Here is a 21,275-nt window from a genome sequence, read left to right as displayed (position 1 = left end):
TTTGGGAAAAGATTAGCCTAGAGAACACGCAGGAGGTTCATCTACGTCTGCAGATCATTTCCTCCAAAGGCAGTCTTGGTCCCTACACATATTACCTATAGTTCTCGCTCCACTTAATCTCGGCCTTTTTGGACAGTGTTGCCGTTGGCAACTTTCTCTACATAAGGTTTACCAATTCCTTCAGAATACCCTTTGTGAAAGTCAGAACTGCCATTACACGCTGCGGCCTGGATGGAGGTGTTTTCTATGTAATACCCCCATTACAGTTAACAGTGGGGACCCTCCACTCAGAAACCCTGTTCTTTTATCTCATCAATTGCCCTCTCAGACCTGCTTGCTTTACCTCTTGGGCTTCAGCAGCCTCTCCCTGAACAGCTTCCTCCACCTTACTGTGTATTCCAGGATGAGTTCTCTAAAAAAGCAGCTGAATCTCTGCCTACACATCATGATTTTGATTGTGCCATTGAGTTAATGCTAAGATATAAATTGCCCAAAGGGAGGTTGTATTCACTCTCTGGTCCTGAAAACAAGGCAATGCAAGATTATGTGGAGGAGAATCTGCAGAAAGCTTTATTAGGCCTTCAAAGTCAACAGTAGGGGCCAGTTGTTTCTTTGTGTTTAAGAAGGACAGCAGGATACGTCCTTGCATCGATTACCGGGGCCTTAACAAGATCACGATAAAGAGCACCTATCCACTCCCTCTCATTTCGGTCTTGTTTGATCAACTGAAAGGTGCTACCATTTTCACCGAGATTGATCTTTGCAGGGCATATAACCTTATTCATATTAGAGAGGGTGATGAGTGTAAAACGTTATTCAACACCCATTCTGGCCATTACAAATACTTGGTCATGCCTTTCGGTCTTTGTAATGCGCCTGCTGTCTTCCAAGATCTCATTAATGAAGTTCTCAGTGATTTCCTTGGTCATTTTGTTGTTGTGTACTTGGATGACATCCTGATCTATTCAGAGTCCTTGTTAACATTGGCTCCATGTGAAACAGGTCCTCCACAGACTTTGAGATCATCACCTCTTCGCCAAGCTTGAAAAATGTGAATTTGAAGTCTGGAATGTATCCTTACTGAGGGACATAATCTCCTGTACTGGATTCTCTATGGACCCTAGCAAATTCCAAGCCATCCTGGAATGGGTGCGGCTCACCAATCTAAAGGCCATCCAGAGGTTCTAAAGCCTTGCAAATTAATACCAAAGGTTTATCCATGCCTTCTTAGATTTGGTGGCTCCCATTGTTGCCCTTACCTGTAAGGGTGGCGGATCCCGGTAATTTGGCCCCAGAGGCTATAACCTCTTTTGAAGCCCTTAAAAGGGCATTTTTCAGTTCTACCAGTCTTGAGATATCCAATCCTAACTTACTGTTTGTACTGGAAGTAGATGCCTCTGATATATACCCTGGCAGTGTTCTATCTCAGAATGTTACGAGCGTTCCATATCAAACTGGTAAAAGCCAAAACAAGAGGTAAGTAGCTTATGACTAAAGTAAATCATAACTACTACAAGAGAAGTGAAACCTCAAGGTGGATGGTCAGCACAGACTTTCATGTGACCATATGAGAGAGGGCTTTGGGTGCTTGACAATAGTTCTTATTTGTCCGCTTCACTGTCTGCGCTTTTCTTGCTGTTGTAAAACAGGAGATTCCAGGCTGCAGTGTGAGCTAAGGCAATCTGGGAGATGTTTAATGCTTGACAGAAAAGACTCCCATCCTCCTTCTACAACAGTTGTGTTTATCCTGCAGGTCCACTAATACTGTATGCAGTTTTTACATAACTTGTTTGTAAAGGGCTTTAGAAGGCACCTTTGCTGCAACATGCACTCGGAGATGTCTTGGAATATTTAAATCATATGCCCATTAGTCTTTACCTTCCAGGTGCCATGTTTTTAAGGCTGTTTTCGTTGGCAGTGTAGTAATGTAGGAGGCAAATGACATCATGTGGTCATTCAGACTGAGGACCATGTGGACGCAGGGCTCGCAGGTATGTTGTTGGATTGTGAACTTTTTGTTGTTTCTATATATCTCTTATTTTCCCAAGATATCACTGTAAGTAAAACTGCTGCTGGCACTTATAGACAAATATGGCTGCTATCTATAGATGGTTGATAAGTGTAACTTTCACAGACTGTCCTCAAAATTGAAACAAGCTGGAAGTCCAGATAATGTGATCAGATATTTATACTGCTGATGAAACAGATGTCAGTGTGTGCATATATATATATATATATATATATATATATATATATATATAAAAATATACCCTTTTGATAAAGTCTGTTACAGACAAAACGCGTCAAGGGATTTTGAGGTCTGTGATCGGTAATTGCTGATGAGGAGGAGGTTCCTGCTATGTGCGGCCAGAAAGGCTTTAAAGAGGACCGTTGCAAGCGATACCTAAACAGATAAGCTTATTTTAATCTACCTGATGTACAGGCATTTTATTGCTGTTTATGGATATGGCATTGAGTAAATTGGATTTTATCTTATGAATATGTATTACGTGTTATGAACGCACTGCACTATATTTTTACTATCTTTTTTGAGTCTTAGTTTGAAATCTACTGAGTAGAAGGTGTAAACCTAAATAAGAAGGGGATTGAAATCCTGGGGGAGTATGCTTCTGAAGAGCCATTATATGACCTACTTCTGGTACGGGGCCATTTTGAATGTCTCTGACCATGACTCTCATTTGATGATATCACACTATGTTTGGCGCTTCTCTTTCCTTTTTTACATAGGTTTCCCATCTGCAACTTGATGTTATAGAGAAGCAGCCTACTGTATGTGATTTTACGTTTTTACTCACGGTGTTTTATGTGAATTTGTAGAATATACACTGAGCGCCTTCTGGCTTTTCACTTTTTATTCATATATATATATATATATATATATATATATATATATATATTTTCACATATTATATATATACATATATGTTTATCCAGGTCTTCAGAAAATTGTGGAGTGTGGAGCAAGTATAAAGAAGTATAAATTGATCCGACTGTACAATGTACCCATGTGCACAAGTTTTTAGGGTGGAAATAAGGACAAAAGGCAGCTGGCATCATTTTAAGGTGATTATTCTGTGCAACAATCATGTCTATTGTGACTGAGGAATGACTAATGTGGTTTCTCGAGCAGGAAAGGGGACTAGGAAATAACAGAACTGGATTTAGTGTTATATAATATAATAGCAGCTATAATAGGACCCCATCAAGAAGTTTTCTTCTGGGTGCTCCAGCTTCCTTCTACAGTAGGAAGACATAGTGGTAGGTTTATCTGACTTCTAAATTGGCTAGGATGTGATTGTTTAACGGTTGTAGGGAAATTTGATTGTATGCTCCACTGGGACTGATGTTTCTAATTAATGTTCTTCTATTGTACATAGCTGCATAATATGTTGACACTATATAAATAAACAGTAATAAACAGTACACAATTTCCATTATAGCTGTTTTATTAAGATGTGCCATAAAAAGTACTTCACAGTTTCTATTCTCTTCCAGGTATCGCTGAATAACAGATGGCTTATAAAGGACCATATCCAGCATTCAGCAGAGCCATCTCCTGCAAGAAATTCAAAACACATTTGATTTAATAAATACAATCAGCAAAGAATTGAAAGAAATGCAGAAAAAAACAACTTTCATAAAAAAAATACTTGCATAAGTTAACCATATATAAAAATGTGTGGTGTAATATAGCAATTTTTAATTTTACTAGCTTGTATTATGTAAAGAATGCTCAATGCAGATTGACACTTGAAAATGTATAATAAATCAAAATTAAACATAAAAAATGGAAATTATAATTATTTTTCTCCACTGAGCTTCATTACGTTCAGTAATGTGGTACAACTCCTTATTGATTTCACTTGGACAAAGTTTTCACTTCACTGACCTTACAGTTACAAAATAATTTGCAGCTAACATCCCCAGCAAACAATGGTGATCAGTGAAAGCCAACAGATGCTGCAGTTCCAAGTCAATTTGTATTTTTTAAATTTATTATATTAGCAATAAAGGGCTACTAAACGTAAAGCTTAAGATGATCCAATATGGAAAATCATTGTGTTACATTCACAAATTTAGCTGTAACTTTTCTCTTGAATTAACAGAACTTGGGATGTCTGCCAATGTGTTTTTATTCAGACAGACAGGGGCTGGCTGGCAAATTTTTGCCTGGGGAAATGCAGCCTATTAGGAACATTGTAAATGGAAAAAATGCAGGTAGCCCAGTGACCCAGTCCAAGGTGGCCCATTCTGGGAGCAACCCTGGGGGCATATGCCTCTCTACCCCCCAGCCCAGCCAGCCAGCCTCTCTCTGTGCACAGGAAAAATATCTTCATGATCACAGTTTCATCTCAAAAATCTTCAGCTTCATATGCCCGTGACTTGTATGCATGCATGTATGTATGTATGTATGTATGTATGTATGTATGTATGTATATATATATATATATATATATATATATATATATATAATTATATGTCACTATTGGCTGTTCTATATGAGACAACTTACTTAATCTTTCTTGAAGTAACTATACAGTATTATTCTACAGAAAAAAAAATACCTTCCGGCACTTATTAGGCCGTTCTACAAATACCACACTAGTCGCACGGGGTCTGCAAGCCCCAAAAATGTAATAGATAAACAAGAAATAGATTTGCAACAGTGTGTTAAAAGCCACAAAAACAGGTCTGTGAACTGTGGATAATATTACCATAATATATATATATATATATATATATATATATTTATATAGGCAATTGGGATAATTTTCCACCGTCTAATGGAGAAAAGAGTAGTAGTTTCCCTGGGAAGCCACAGCCTAAAGATGTGGAGAGGGTTAGAGCAAGGCCTGATAGGAAGCTTAAAAAGCTGGGTTTGATCTGTGTGTGAAAAGACGTGCCAAACAGTGGCCAGTGACCAGTTAGGGACCTAACTGTTATAGCCAGAGTTGAGGGCTATTGGATTTTGTTTATTGCTGTGAAAGTTTCATTTTTTTTGCTGAAGACACTGTTTATGCATCCTGACAAGTAAAATAAACGTCAAAGTGCTTCAGAAAAACCTGTGTGAGGAGCCATGTTAATATGTTTGCACGCTTTTCACAATATATATGTGTGTGTATATATATATATATATATATATATATATATATATATATATATATATATATATATATCATGAAAACATGGTATGCTGTAAACCTATATATATATATATATATGTCAAGGCATGTATACCTGTGAAATATAAATATATATCTATAATTATTTGCTCTGTCACAAATTAAACTACTCTAATCATATGTTTACACAAAATATAATGACCAATCAATCTCTATTGAAATGTCAATGAAATCTATATCGTGTACTTATGATTTATCCTTGTTACTAAAATAGGAGCTATTAGCAGTTGCTTAATGTAGACAGAACAATAATTTCCCTGATATCCAGCATAGACTGAAACATGTAATAAAATGCTTCTGTATTCAAAGTCCAGACGCCGTATAGATCTCTAGTAAGTACATTGATGTAACAGCCGCAGATGATATATTACCATGGAGAAAAAGTTCTTACCGGTAATTGGAGTTACACAGTCGCCAATTATCTTACCAGAAATGGGACAGTCAAATATACTGCACAGCTATGTGTGCACTAAAGTGTTAATCGCTGTCCCAAACTATTAAAAGTATCCGGCGGTGCTTTAGCTTCTCCTCCCACTCACACAGGGAGTTCCTGTTAGTTCTCCTTATGCCTTCTATGCACAGATCAGTAATAAATTGTGTATAGCAGCCGAAAAGTTATAAAATCCAAAGAGTAAGTAATGGCAAACCACAGACAATTACAGCTTGCATCATGTGTTCCGAACTGTCAAAAGTCAATGTATAGGATGTAATCTAATGCATTCCATCGCCTTCAGGGTGTTTTTTTCAGAGATATGCCTGGCTTTTCAATTCACCTCTCTATATATGGGCATTAATTAACATCCTTCACACCTACAATCCTCAACCACCTCATATCCACAGAACACAAAACCGTTTTATGCATTTATATAGCACCTGTTCACAGACAGTTTATCTTATTCCCTACCACAGAGATCTATAACACATATGGATACCAGCACAATATTGATACAATAAAATCCATTACAATCATATAATAATAAAAATAAATAAAGAATAAAACACTGCAGAATAGAACAACAGAAAGAGGAACTATTCTAATGCTAGCCAATATATATTTATTTAACACCTATTTTGTGTCCCTGTTCAACATATAAAGGACTACTTACAAAGGTATACATAACTATAAAATAAACATAAAATCAATAAATGTGTTATATCAAATCAGGAGCTATGACATTTAAACTTCCCAGTATTGTTAGGACTTAGCTTAAAAAATAATTTATAATTCTAAATCACACAAAAAGACTCATATATAAGCCCCCATATCATCACAGGTGTTCACCAATTAGTCAACCCATGGATGACTACATTAATATAATAACCACAGGGAGACCACACAGCTAAACTTAACTCAAACCTATCTATTAATGTATCAACATAAGCAGATATGGGGTAAATGTACCAAAGTGCGAGTTTGCCAGCGTGTTTAAATCGCGGCAAATCGCGGGTTTTTATCCGCGAGTTTTGAAAAAAAAACTGGAAATGTATCAAGCTGCGATTTTGACACTCATGTTCAAAATCGCTGGTCATCTCTGGCGATTTTGGGCGATGTAAATACTCCCGAGTTTAGCTAACTCTCCTGTGTTGTAACAGTGAGTTGTCAACACATCACTGTTACACTGCCCTGTCATACAGCTGCCGGAGCTCCGGCAGCTGTCAAAATGTAAAAGAATAGATAAAAGTTTTAAATAAAAAAAGCGTGAGGTCCCCCCACTATTCATGCTTAACCCTAGTGCTGCCTGACTAGTGCTGGTCCCTAGAAAATCGGGGAAAAATTTTGCGTGGGGTCCCCTCGATTTTCACTTTACCAGCACTAGGCAAACCAGCCAGGGTTGGCGGCACTATAGCAGGGGGACACACGGCAGGGGTCCCCCTGCCATAATGACTAGCCAACCCTAGACTGTTCAGCGCTGGGCTGGATTCCCTGGGGAGTGGGGTCCGCCGAAAAAAACGAGCGCCCCCCCCAACCTAGAAAGAACCAGCCCAGTGCTGATAGCAGGGCTCTTCCTACTACCCCTGGGCTGTGGGTAGTAGGGTAATACGGCGAAAAAGTATGAAAAAAATAAACGTACACCATTTTTTTTGTGGAACTACAAGTCCCAGCCAGCCAGGTTGCCAAAAACAGTGTGGCCATGCTGGTGCTTGTATAACTACAAGCACCAGCATACCCACTGCAGCCAGGGCATGTTGGCACTTGGAGAACCACAAGTGCCAACATGCCCTGACATCCCTGGCTTGCTGGGACCTGTAGTTCCACAAAAAAAAAAAGTAAAATAAACAACAACACCCTAGTACAAACCACAAATATTTATTAAAAATAAAAACCCCACAATAAATACACTAACCATCCTCATTTAAACCACATCTATTTAATAAAAAAAACCAAAACAAATACTCACCAAAGAGGTCTTCTTTCTTCTTTCCAAGATCCGTGCTTGCCCCAGTCCCAGCAAATTATACTTCCAAACGGGATGGCTTGTAGAATATCTTCTTGGCTTCGGCCAGAAGGGCCCCATATTTGTAACATCCCGACTCTGTGTTCTTGATTGTAGTAAAATAAAAAAAAACTTGAGGCGCCGCAAACACCTCCTACTAGGTAGGAGGTTCTAACTGCAATGAACTTACGTTCATTGCGTAAGCTATAACTACAGTATAATGTGATTTTCCCACGCTAGTGGGGGAATCACCTAATACTGTACCTAGAGCTTACGCAAGTAACGTAGCTCATTGCGCATGCGCTACGTTACTTGCGTAAGCTGTAATACAGTAAATACAGCTGGAGTTGCAAAATCGCACTTTGATACATTTACCCCATGGTCTGGGATGTTATTATTTCTAAAAGACTACAATTAATCAAAGGGAGACTCTTCATGAAGCAATATTTTTGCTATACTAAGGAAAAAGAGGGAAAAACAGAGAAATTTTGCTGTATCAAAGGGGGGAGAAAAAAGGGCGCATGAAACTTATAAAAGGTCCAACTAGATAATTTCATTGAGTTCCAAAGATTCATTTAGCCCTAAAGGCAAAAGTGTATTCAACTGATACACCCAAAAAACCTCCTGTTTGTACAGTCTTTTAAATTTATCTCCACCTCTTGGGATGGCCTTCACCACTTACACCCTGGTGACAAAAAGGCAATCAGGGTTACTATTATGCTTAAAAACATAGTGCCAGGATACACCATGTGTCCTCAGTCCATTTAGTATATTACGCCTATATTCATTGAACCTCATTTTCAATGCTCTAGTCCAGGGGTGGCCAACCAGTCAGAGACCAAGAGCCAAAAGATATCTATAGGTAACACATACAGAGCCAACTTTGCCTTTTATATGTGTGTACATAAATATATATATATATATATATATATATATATATATATATATGTATATATATATATATATATATATATATATGTATATATATATATATATATATAAACAGTATAAACATGTGCATACATACCATACACACATACATTGAAAATATAACTAAAGAAAAAAATAAAACATTCAACAATGCCAAAATGTTCTGATTAATCAGCTCTGCCCTGCACAGCTCATACTTGCTGTGTCCAGCGGAGGAGGGTTCAAAGGGCTACTTATAGTCTCTTCACAGTAGCTCACACTGCTACTGTATCCACAATCTCTCAGACATCCGAATGTGCCCCACTGACCTCTTTACATGCCCATCGGATCTCTCCAAATGCGATCAGACTCCCCACATGCCCCTTACATGCATATCAACCTCCCTATAAGTCATCAGACCTCTTCACATGCCATCAAATCTACCCATATGCCTTAGAAATGCCAGTCAGCTATTCCCACATTCCCATCAGCCTCCCCACATGCACTTACATGCCCATCAGACATCCCCTCATGTTCCTCCTCTGGCTATCAGTATCACCACATTCCTCATACATGCCATCAGACCTCCACACCTACCCCTTACATGCCATCAGACCTACCCACATACGTTACATGCCCATCAACCTCCCCACATGCCATCAGATCTACCCAAGTTCTGGATACTTACCCTTAGACATCCACATATGCCCATTAAATGTTCATCAACCTCCCCACATGAACCTTACATGCCCATCAAACCACCCACATGCCAACAGGCCTACAAACATTCCATCAGATCTCCCCAAATGCCAACACATCTCTTTACATGCCCATAAGCCTCTTCACATGCCATCAGATCATACGTGCCCCTTACTTGCCCACGCAGAGGAAGGAGGAAGAGCAAACTACACTTTCTCCCCCTCCTTCTTTCATTGGATTGTGTTATGGACTGGAATAATATCAGGCCTAGTGGGCGGTTCCCACGATGGCCTGTGCACGTGACTAGCTGAGTCAGGATCATACAATGTTTAGAAAATAAGAACACAAGACGGTGGGTCTGCTTAATAAGTACTTCAATGAATATGAGCATAAGTACATATCAACACATGGAAACAATGCAGCAAAGTTCTGTACACAGCAGAGATGGTGAGTAATGATGTTCAGGATACCACAGGGGTCTGGTAATTAGTAGAGATTTCCCTACAACATATATGTAGCCTATGGCTTTTAGAAATTAAAATATACAAAATCCTTATTTTGATGAATTGTGTATTGGTGTTGAAACTTTCTGAAATTTTACTAAAACACTATGGGCCTGATTCGTTAAGGTATGCAAAAGGAACATATCGTGCTTTTTTTTTTTTAAACGTTCATAAGTTATGCATATGCACACCCGTATTCAACAAGGAGCGGATGTAAAGATTAGTCTGTTGATGAAAACGGGTCTAGGTCCGCTCTCCTCAAACAGACAATACATTGCAGTATACACCCAATACGTGGAATATAAAAGTATCAAAAGAACGCACAGAAAATAAAAAAAAATATTCAATTAATGTCACCTGTTAGTAATAAAGTAATTAATGACAAAAGATTATAAAATAACCCCCCCCCCAAAAAAACATTTATTAGGATATTAATGTCTCTTGTACATAAAATGCATTTTTACAGTTGCTCCTGATTGCAACAAATGTTATAGCATACATATGCCACAGTCATCACTAGTAATTGGCATTTACACCAGAGCTGTACCTAGTGCATAGCCAGTAATACGACGGAAAAACACATACTTTTGAGGTGCCCAAAGCTTGAATTGAACACTGCTGCATGCGCTTGTGCTTGGCATGCTCTTATTGTACATTGACTACATGCATGCGCCCAGTACCCTCCTCGTTCCGCCCCTGAAATCAGAGGCTTTAGTAAGGGTCCTTTGCGCTCAAAGATGAATTAGACGTTGCTACATATGGTTTGTTTCTGGGTATGCGCAGAGTGCCTTTACGCAAAATACGACAAGTATTGGCATTTACGTGCCTTAATGAATCAGGCCCTATGTATTCAATTTAATAATAATTTGCATTAGTTTCATATAAATTGTGTACACAACGGTGCTTCATTTATAGGTTGTGTTTGCACTACAATCTGAAATGAATAAACATGACAATTCAATCCATTTGTTCCTCTGAAAGTCAGCAATTATGTTTACAAAATGACTACTCTTCCCATAACCATGAGGGTAATAAAAGTGTATTGGGAATATTGCTTTCCTAATATTTCCATACTTACAATAAGATCATAAAACGTCTCTCCCATTGCCTCTTCATAAAACTGTTGGTGTCGCTGGTAATCTGGACTGTTTCTCTGCAGTTTCCGCTGTTTCTTATCTAGGCTTTCTGTGACTAGCATAGACATTTCTTTGCCTTTTTTGCTAGTCTGGGTAGCCAAGAATGTCTTAATATTGCCTACTGTGAGCAGGTCATTCAAAACCTGGCAAAAAAGAGATTAACACAATAACACATCTTTGTAAATCCTACACACAAATGAATAAACACAATTATCCCCCTATAATTAAGTATCAGATTATTCTGTGCCCTTCCAAAAAGAAATGTTTATTTTCTGAAAAAAATAATATATTTAAGTGTACTATTATTGCTACAATTGCAAACTTTTCAAATAAATGCAACCATCTAACGAATACCATATTGTTCACAATATACATTCTGCTATATAAATTAACAATGTAATTAATATGCTCTTAAAGCAGAGTCAGCCCCAATCATCCTAAAGCCAGTTACCCACTGGTGTTACGCTTGCATCATAAAATGCATGTGTTATGGATTTGATATGTGGTTCACATGTAGTATTCCATGGATGATATGTGCCGGACAAGTTTGCATGCATTTGAGAATGCATCCACATGCAAGTTACATGGAGCTTTTTCCATTCATTTCAATAGCACACTCATTTCAGTTGGGGTTCCAGCATGTATAAACCCCACTGTAGTGAATGGGCTTTTGAAATTAATGGGAGAAGCACCTGTAGTAAATAAATAATTAAAATTAGCCAGTGTAACCCCCCCCCCCACCAATTCCTCAAGCAGCTACAGATAACCTGGGCTAGTTCCCACTAAACCTGGGGTACCCCTGCTAGAGCGGAAACCAATTACCAGGAACATATTCATTGTAGGAGTCATAACAGGAACCAGTGCTAGGCTGGTCAGCACAGGGCTCACTGGGGAAAGGGACACATAAAACGGGTCCCAATATAATGTTAATTGTAGAGATATTCATTGACCTCCATGTTTTGGTTTTGTATCTGGATTAAGTTCGTGTTTTGGTTTTTGTTTTGGAAAAAACGCCCTCGCGTGTTTTGGTTTTGGCTCTGTATAGTTTAGAAAAATAGCTAAAATATGCTAATATCACATAATTTTGCTATTTTTTTGTTCCTACATTCATATTAACCTCAATAACACTATTTTTCAGAAAATTCCAGTCAATTTTGACCACCTCACAGGCCACAATATTATTTGCATACACTTTCGGACAAAAACTGCAGTGACCTGGCTGGATGCTAAGCGACAGAGCAACGGCACAAACACATGGCAGTTCATAGCACATCTGGGTCCTCCCACCCACCCTTATGTAAGATATTGAAAAGGACATGTACATTTTACCAAAGCAAGCACTCCAGTGACAAGAAGTGCCACTTTTGTAGCTGAAGTGCTTGGTTTGTTTGGGCCCTCACAAAACAAGCTAACAATAGATTAGCTACCTTAATCCCAACAGTGCTGTCAATGAACTCTACATTATTAAACCATGTCTGCTCGTGCTGCATCTTTAATATCCTTCTCCTCTCTGGATACCTCCCTGTCATCCCTGAAGAAATGCCAAACTTATGTAGACACAAGGATGGATATTACAACTGGAGTGGCATTACATCTGCTTCAGACAGACTGTGACACGGAACATGTGGGCAGCATGGAATCCGTCATGTTGGAATACACTTCATTGAACAGGGATTGAAACCAATATATAGATGCAGTTGAGGAGACTGTACTTAAATTAAAACGTGACCCACCGGATGAGATCCCAGATTTAAGAGAGCTTGTACACGAGAGATACACTGCACTTCAGAAGAATTATACAGAGGAGGCCCTGAGGCAGGATGAAAATATGTCCAGTTGAAAGAGCAGCTAAGACACCTGAGAAAACAAATGGGTGTGTCACCGGCCTCTGCAGACAAAGATTTGGAAGATGAAGATGAGGAGATCGCCGTCACCCAGAGCCCACGGCCGGTACAGTGAAACTGCGAATGGCTTATTAAATCAGGTATGGTTCTTTTTGATCGCGCCACCCGTTACTTGGATAACTGTGGTAATTCTACAGCATGGTGACGAGCGCTGACCCCTGGGATGCGTGCATTTGTCAGACCAAGACCAATCCGGGGTGCCCCAGCGGGTTGGAACCCAGTGAAAAACAAAGTATGTGTTCACACGTACAGGAGAGAAGCAATTGAAAGAATTATTGAAAACAAACTTTAGCACTTATAGCACATGTAGCGGTAGCTGAAAGGAAAAGTCGTGCAAGATGGAATTGTCCTTGGGACCCTCCCACCCTTATAATGGATCTTAGAAAGGACATGCACACTTTAACAAACTAAGCACTCCAGCGACAAGGAGTGCCACTTTTGTGGCTGAAGTGCTTGGTTAATTTGGGCCCCCACAAAACAAGGTAACAATGGGTTTAAGGCAGCTAAATTAACAGTGCTGTCAATGAACTTGATATGTTGTTGTCATCATCTTCAGTCTCATCCTCACCCTCATCAGTGTGTACATCATCCTAACACAATATTAATTCAACTCAGGAAACCACCATTACAAAAGTCTCTATAACATAAATGTCAAAAACAAAAATGTAAACACAAAGCTTTTACCTTTTTAAAGAAAAAAACACATATTTAATAAAGGTGAAACTTTACTGTAGAAAAGCATACAATTGCCAACATGTCATTCTACCCAAATATTAATAAGCATTCCAGCAACAGCTAGCTTCCTTCTCTCAGCTAGATCCCAGCACCTGCAATCTACATTGTCATCATCCTCACCCTCATCAGTGTGTTCATCATCATCACTCAGTACTAATTAATCCAGGCTGGAATCCACCACTACAGAAGTCTCTGTACTTTCATCTAAATGCCAGTAAAGGCCTTCCTCGCGGAATTTGCAGTTCATTTTACGACAGAGCTTAAACGATTTTTGGGCAATTCTTTTAGACCAGACCAAGCGGTAAATGTATTATACTCCAGTTTGTACAAGTCGCTGGAAATCGGCGAGTTGACAGCTAAAATTTAAAGCGGTGCTGCCTTGTAAAGGGAAACTTGCCTTTACAAGGCAGCGCTGCTTTAAATTTTAGCTGTCAACTCACCGATTTCCGGCGACTTGTACAAACCGGAGTATGATACATTTACCCCCAAATGTCAAATCATCTGCATCATCCTTTGGTCTCTTAGAAAAGCTTAGTTTTTCCTAGCGGCAGTAGCCTGAGAAACTGAAGGAGGGAACGCCGTTGTGACAGGTACCACTTCAGCTGTCAACTTGCTCATCAGGAGCTCATTGCATCTCTTGTGATCTGGGACAGTGGGAAATAAAGAGAAGACATAGCTCTTAAACCTAGAATCAAGCATAGTCTCCAAAATGTAGTGATATGATTTCCAGAAGTTGATAGCCCTGTGATCCTGGCGAAGCGATTAAAGTACTTCATCTACAAGTCCAACATATTTAGCGTAATTTCTTTGTATCTTCTCCTCCTTCAATTTTTCAAGGTGCTTTTCCAAAAGTCTAATTAAGGGAATCACTGTGCTCAAGCTATCAGTGTCTGAACTTAGTTCACAGGTGAATACTTTGAATCGTTTCAGCACCTTGCACAACATGGAAAGTATTCTCCACTGTGCTGGACATTCATCATCCTTTCCCAATGTCATGGCTTTTGGAGTAAGCGTGGATGGCTTTTCGCTGTTCCTCAATCCTCACAAGCATATAAAGTGTGGAATTCCACCTTGTTACCAGCTCTAGCTTCAGCTGGTGGCAGGGCAAACTAAATTGTTCTTACAGCTGCTGCAATTTTCTACATGCTGTTGCAGAATGCTGAAGATGTTCCGGAATTTTTTAGATCACAGACAGCATCTCCTGCACGTTCCGGTCATTTTTCAAAAAGCTCTGTACCACCACGTAGATTGTGTGAATAAAACAGGGAATGTGATGGATTTCATCCAGCTATAATGCTCTCACAATATTGGTGGCATTATCATAAATGACATATCCTCAGTAGAGTTCAAACGGGATAAGCCATGTTGCAATGACATCCCATAGTTTTTCAAACAGGTTGTCATCGGTATGCCACTTAGTGAAGCCGCTGATACACAGAGTAGACTGCCTCAGAATAATCTGGCGTTGTTGGGTACATACTGCTGCTGTTCCTGCTGCTGAAGGCAATTCACCAACCCAGTGGTCTATCACAGTCATATAATCTTTAGTTTGCCCAGTTCCGCTTGTCCACATATCTATGGTTAAGTGTACAGTGGGTAGAATGGCATTTTGTAGCCCAATATTTACATTTTATGGAACCTTCTGGTAGAGGTGAGGAATAGCTTTTCTAGTGAAATGGTGTTGTGATTGATTTTGGCAACGGGGACACAGGATCTCAATTAACTGTTGAAAACCAGCTGCATTAATTGTGGATATTGGACACATAGTCGCCATGACATCTGTGATCCGCTTTGTAACTGGATGACAACTTTCATACTTGCTTCCTCTTGCAAAGTATTGTTTAACAGTCAATTGTTCTAAACTACAAGTAGTCTTCTTCTTGGTCTAATTCTGGGTTGAAGATCCACCCCAAGCAGCAGCAGCAGGACTAACGCTCAAGAATTCTTCAGAGTGATCCTGGATGGGGAGAAGTCATCTAGCCTTAGCAACTTGGATGCAGGACTAACTCCAATCACTAGTGAGGATATTGATGAGAAAGGTGTTATTGGTGTGGCTTTACAAATGCTACAAATGGCTAGACAACTGTTGTCAGGATTGGGTAAAAATAATTGCACACATAAGAGTTGGATTTTTTGGTCTTATGCCCCGGCATGACAATGGCCTTTTTCTTATCACTGTCAAGAACTGCTTCCACTGGTGCAGGACTTACACAAACAACATCATCCTCATCATCATCCTCATCAACATCCTCATTAGTGCCGTCGTCAGCTACACAAATATCCCCCCCATCCTGTTGCATACCGCTGTCAACCTGTTTGAAAAACTAAGGGATGTCATTGCAACATGGCTTATCCAGCTTAGACTCTCCTGAGGATGTCATTTGTGATAATGCCACCAATATTGTGAGAGCATTACAATGAGGAAAATTCCATCACTTTCCCTGTTTTGCTGATACAATAAACTTGGCGGTGAAGAGCTTTTTAAAAAATAACAGTGACATACAGGAGATGCTGTCTGTGTCCAGAAATAATTCTGGTCATTTTCGGCATTCTGCAACAGCATGTAGGAGATTGCAGCTGCTGCAAGAAGAATCTAATTTGAGGGGGAACGTATTTTAGTCCAGTGCAGTGGAGAATACTTTCTGTGTTGTGCAAAGTGCTGAAACCACTCTAAGTAGCCACCTGTGAAGTGAGTTCAGACACTGTTAACTTGAGTTACGTGATTCCCCTAATTAGACTTTTGGAAAAGCTGCTAGAGAAATTGAAGGAGGATATGAGACTAAGCAATTCCGCTATGTAGAACTTGTAGATTAAGTACTTTATTCACTTCGCCAGGATCTGAGAGTTATCATCATCTTGAAATCAGATCACTACATTGTGGCAACTGTGCATGATCCTAGGTTTAAGAGCTATGTCTTGTCTTTTTTTCCAGCTGACCCAGATCTCAAGAGATGCAATGAGCTCCTGGTCAGCAAGCTGACAGCTCAAGTGGTACATGACACAACGACGCATCCTCCCTCAGTTTCTTTGGCAACTGCTGCTAAAAAAATGTTTTAGCTTTCCCAAGACACCTAGGGCTAAATGTATCAAGGTGAGAGTTTTCCGGCGGGTTTGAAAAGTGGAGATGTTGCCTATAGCAACCAATCAGATTCTAGCTATCATTTTGTAGAATGTACTAAATAAATGATAGCTAGAATCTGATTGGTTTTTCAAACCCGCCAGAAAACTCTCACCTTGATACATTTAGCCCCTAGTGGTGATGCAGATGAGTCGGCACATTATTTTGACATTTGGTCTGGTCTAAAAGAATTGCCCAAAAATTGTGACAACTCTGTCGTAAAATTAACTACACATTCCATGGGGAAGGCCATTATCGACAATTACATCAAAGTACAGAGACTTCTGTAATTGGATTCCAGCAGGGATGAATAAGTATTGTGTGTGGATGACGTACACACTGATGAGGGTGAGGATGATGACAGTGTATATTGCACGTGCTGGGATCTAATTGAAAGAAGGGAGCTAGCTGATGCATGTATGCTTGTTAATATTTTGGGTAGAATGGCATATTGGCAATTTTATGTTTTTCTACAGTAAACTTTCACCTTTATTAGAGAGGTGTTTATTTCTTTAGAAAGGTACAAGCTTTTTTTTTCATTTTTGTTTCCCTGACTTAAAACCACTCTGCACTTGAACATAGGCTTTAGCACATGACATAGAGGGATTAGTATCATCATGACTGAGACTAGAGAGTGACAACAATGTGACTGAAGACTGGAGAGTTACAAAAACACTGATACCCCTGTTTCTGTGTGACCAATGGCACGGAGCCTGGAGAGTGACAAGGACACTGCCATCTCTCCTGTTTCTGTATGAGCATAGTAAAATGTCACTGGAGACTTTTAAAAACACTGCCAGCCCTAATATTTGAATTTCTGTTTCGGCACTAAACACTGCCACCTTTCTGGGTGAGTTATGGCACGGTGCAATGTGACTGCAGATTTTGAAGAACACGGACAGCCCTATTATTTATATTTCAACAATGACAATTAGCAAAGAAGTAATGCCACGTAGACTGTAGACTGGCAATAAAACTGGGACCTCTCCTGTTTCTGTGTGAGCTATAATAACACGGTACAATGTGACTGCAGATTTTGAAGAACATTGACAGCCCTATTATTTCTATTTTAGCAATAACAATTAACAATGGAGCAATGCCACTTAGACTGTAGACTGGCAACAAAACTAGGATGTCTCTTGTTTCTGTGTGAACTATAACACAGTATTATTATTATTATTATTAATTTTTATTTATAGGGCGCCACTAAGTATCCGTAGCGCCGTACAGGGACAGACAGAAACACGATACAGGGTGAGACAGCACGGTACAGTTAACAAAAAGCACAGTAACTCAGAAGCTCAATGTACAGCTAGATGAGACGTGAGAGCCCCCAGCGGGGTAGAGAGAGGGGTACGAGGGCAGGAGGACCTCACGGTAGAGACAAGGAGCTGGAGAGCAGAGTTAAGGTGGTAGAGAACAGAAGGAGAGGAGGCCCTGCTCGAAGGAGCATACAATCTAAAGGGAGTACAATGTGACTGCATATTTTAAAGAACACTGACAGCCCTATTATTTCTATTTCAGCAATGACAATTAGCAATGGAGCAATGGACCTCTCCTGTTTCTCTGTGAGCCCATGAAGTACATTTATTAGCATGATCTTATCTCTATTGAAAATAAAATAAATTTTTACAGTTGCTCCTGGTTGCAAACACATATTATAGCATGCATACTAGACTGCCACCACTACTGATCAGGACTTACACTTGTCCAGTACCTGTAGCAAGAGAAACTGCAGAAAAACAAGTAACTTTGCAATCCCCAGAGCTTAATTTGGACATGGCTGCGCGTGTTTGAATTTGGTACGCCCTTACTGTAAACTGACCGGTAGACAACCAGCTGATAGCTGGAAGGGCATGCTGGGACTTGTAGTTTCACAACACCTGGAGGGACGCAGGTTGGACAGGCCTGATCTAGAAGTTCTAACCTAATTACCTCTCAGATTACCTGTTGACCTAGCTAATTAATGTGGGCTGCTAGCTAGCTATGTCAAGTCACTTAGACATTGTTCTGATTAAAAACCAGATCTAAGCCACACCTCATGACAATGGACATTTGAGACAAATGGTAATTACCATAGCTAAATGACTTCTGCTGTCCTTTTATTTTCACACAATATGGTAATATTCTTTCCATTTCTAATACATACAATATTGCAGGTAATAGCAAGGACAAAATGTACCTAATAACATGAAATAATAATACACATAATACACTGATGGTGTATATACTTAGACTGGGCCAAGGATTAAAAAGTACATTAAACTGTGAGAAACTGAGAAACGGGTGTTCTCAGTCCAGTAGCACCCTGTTTCCTCACACTCTATATTTGTATGTATGTATATAAGTTTATATATGTATACAAGTATAAACGAGGGGGGGGAATAAAATGGGGGGAGAAAGAAAGATGCAAAAAAATAGGGGGGAGAAAGAAAGATGCAAAAAACGAGGGGGGGGGGGGTGAAAGAAAGTAGCAAAAAACAAGGGGGCAGAGAAAGAAAGCTGCAAGAAACGAGGGGAGGGGGGAGCTGCAAAAAACGAGAGGGCGAGCTGCAAAAAACGAGGGTAGAGAGAAAGATACAAAAATGAGGGGTGGGAGGGGGAGAGATCTGCAAGAAACAAAAGGGGGGGGGGAAGCTGCAAAAAATGGGGGGGGGGGTTAGAAAGCTACAGAAAATGAGGGGGTGGAAATATTGTGGAGATGTGACGGGATAAAATAGGATGGGTACGCTCAGAAATTTTCATGCATTACAGCCTATAGGGACCTATTAATTAAGCCATAAACCATATGAAAATGTATTTTTCCACATGGTTTATGGATTGTTAAGTAAACTAGCTAACTAACAAAGCCTAACACAGGAAGTATCATAGATATCTCCAGCATTAGGTTAGGTTTCTATTTAAATCGCAGTCCCCATAATTTTCAATGGGGTCTGCCATCTGGGGCAATTTGACAAGCTCCAAAAAGCCTAGATTTTCGCAGCTTCATCCTGATGGCGTTAGCAGTTCTACCATATGGAGAGAGCATTGTGGTAGAGGGTTCTTTGGTGGGCAGGGGGGCATGTGAAGCTGGTGTTATGTGGGTAGTGACAAAAGCTGATGGGCAAGGGGTGACATATGTGAGAATAGCTAGTGGACTGATGGGCATGTGTGAGAAAAGTTGGTGGGCAGCGGGGTATATGTCAGTGTGTAACAGATGTGTGATGTCAAGTTTTTTCTTTTGGTATTGTTCTGAAATCTAACAATTAGAGCTTCCCCACTAGCTATCATGCATTTGCTCCTGAGCAGCAGTGAAGTCTGGACAGCATTCTGCAACAGACATCAGTATGTCTGGACATCAGTGCATCTGAACTGCAGTCATTCTAGCCAACCACGAGGAGGTAAGAGTTGTTATTTTTATTTTACAAATATCAAGTCTGTCAGAGGCTAGGAAGTGGGAATTGGGGGAAAAGGGTCTGCAGGCTGAAGTTTTGCCTAGGGTGTCGAGAAACCTTTCATGGGCCCTGGTCCTAGGCCACTATTGGAGGGCATCAGAACACTTATGGAATGCAAGAGTGAGCTGTATTTCTAGTCCACAATCAATTCAGAGTGAATTAGAACTACATACAGTAGTAGAAAAATAGTGACCTTATACTAATTTGTATGGATATCAGTGATAATCTACAATTCTACCCATAAGAATCTGGATATTATGTCTATAATGTATAATGTCACCTGTAAACTCTTAAGGTATAGTGTATGCCTAATTGCTTTTAAGAAGACATATTTTTTTATCAATCTTTTATGCAACATTTTATTTGTGAAATAATTTTGTTTTAAAGTCTAATACAGTAACCAGATTGAACATGGATTCACCATGTACCTAACATTTATTGGTGAAAAAGCATACATACCGGTAGTTCAAACTGATCATCGTCAAGGTAATGGCCATCCCATATTTTTATTGTAACACTTCCATAACTTTTATGAAGAGATAACGTCTTTTTGGTCAAGCCCTCCTGAATGGCTGCTTTTACTGAAGTCACAGATAACGATTGTAGAAATCCCTGGGACAATAAAATGAAAAAGTATCTATCACAAACAACCTGATTTTGAGGGTATAACAAGATTATTTAAACACAAAGGGGCAAATTCAAATAGCCACGAGGTGCATTGAGGACATTGGCTCAATGTCCGACTTCGCACATTGCTGACTATTATGGAAACCTCCACTCCTTTTCTTTGAATCTCTATGGGACACAAGGGAATAATGAGCGGAGACTTCAATGCCATGTGTCTCCACAGACTGTCCTGGAGGCACATCACATCACCTCACACCAATTTAAATCTGCCCCAAAGAAAAACAGCTGAAACATGTTCTAAAAGTGTCTGAATCTGGTTTTCCCAGGACCCATAGCAAAATTTGGGGGAGGCCTCTACAATACCACTCCCAGATCCCCACTTTGCTTTCAAAAAGCCAGATCACATGAGCAGTGAAACCCCAATCGGGACTAGACCCTCTCATGCTCAGAAGAGGCGTCTGCTCTGCATCCGGGGGCCTGTGGTAGTTGCACTTCTTGCAGAGGCAGTAGTTCCACCAGTGGCTAATGGTTAGGGCAAGGCAACAAGTAGATTTTGTAAGTTGTATTGAAC

The 21,275-nt window shown here is 39.8% G+C and overlaps 1 protein-coding gene across 1 annotated transcript in view; it reads right to left on the bottom strand.

Moving 5' to 3' along the window:
• Positions 1-3,469: 3,469 nt before the first annotated feature.
• Positions 3,470-21,275, bottom strand: part of LOC142139886 (uncharacterized) — a 296,204-nt gene continuing 278,398 nt past the window's right edge. Inside the window, exons 22-24 of the mRNA XM_075197746.1 lie at positions 20,537-20,689; positions 10,829-11,029; positions 3,470-3,577 (exon numbers count right to left, since the gene is read on the bottom strand). Of these exons, the coding sequence (XP_075053847.1) occupies positions 3,539-3,577; positions 10,829-11,029; positions 20,537-20,689 (393 nt within the window). The 3' untranslated portion in view covers positions 3,470-3,538. The remainder of the gene's footprint in view (positions 3,578-10,828; positions 11,030-20,536; positions 20,690-21,275) is intronic.

The sequence above is a fragment of the Mixophyes fleayi genome, chromosome 2, assembly GCF_038048845.1.
Source record: "Mixophyes fleayi isolate aMixFle1 chromosome 2, aMixFle1.hap1, whole genome shotgun sequence".
NCBI classification, from domain to species: domain Eukaryota; kingdom Metazoa; phylum Chordata; class Amphibia; order Anura; family Limnodynastidae; genus Mixophyes; species Mixophyes fleayi.
This window is presented reverse-complemented; position numbering and strand designations above follow the sequence as displayed.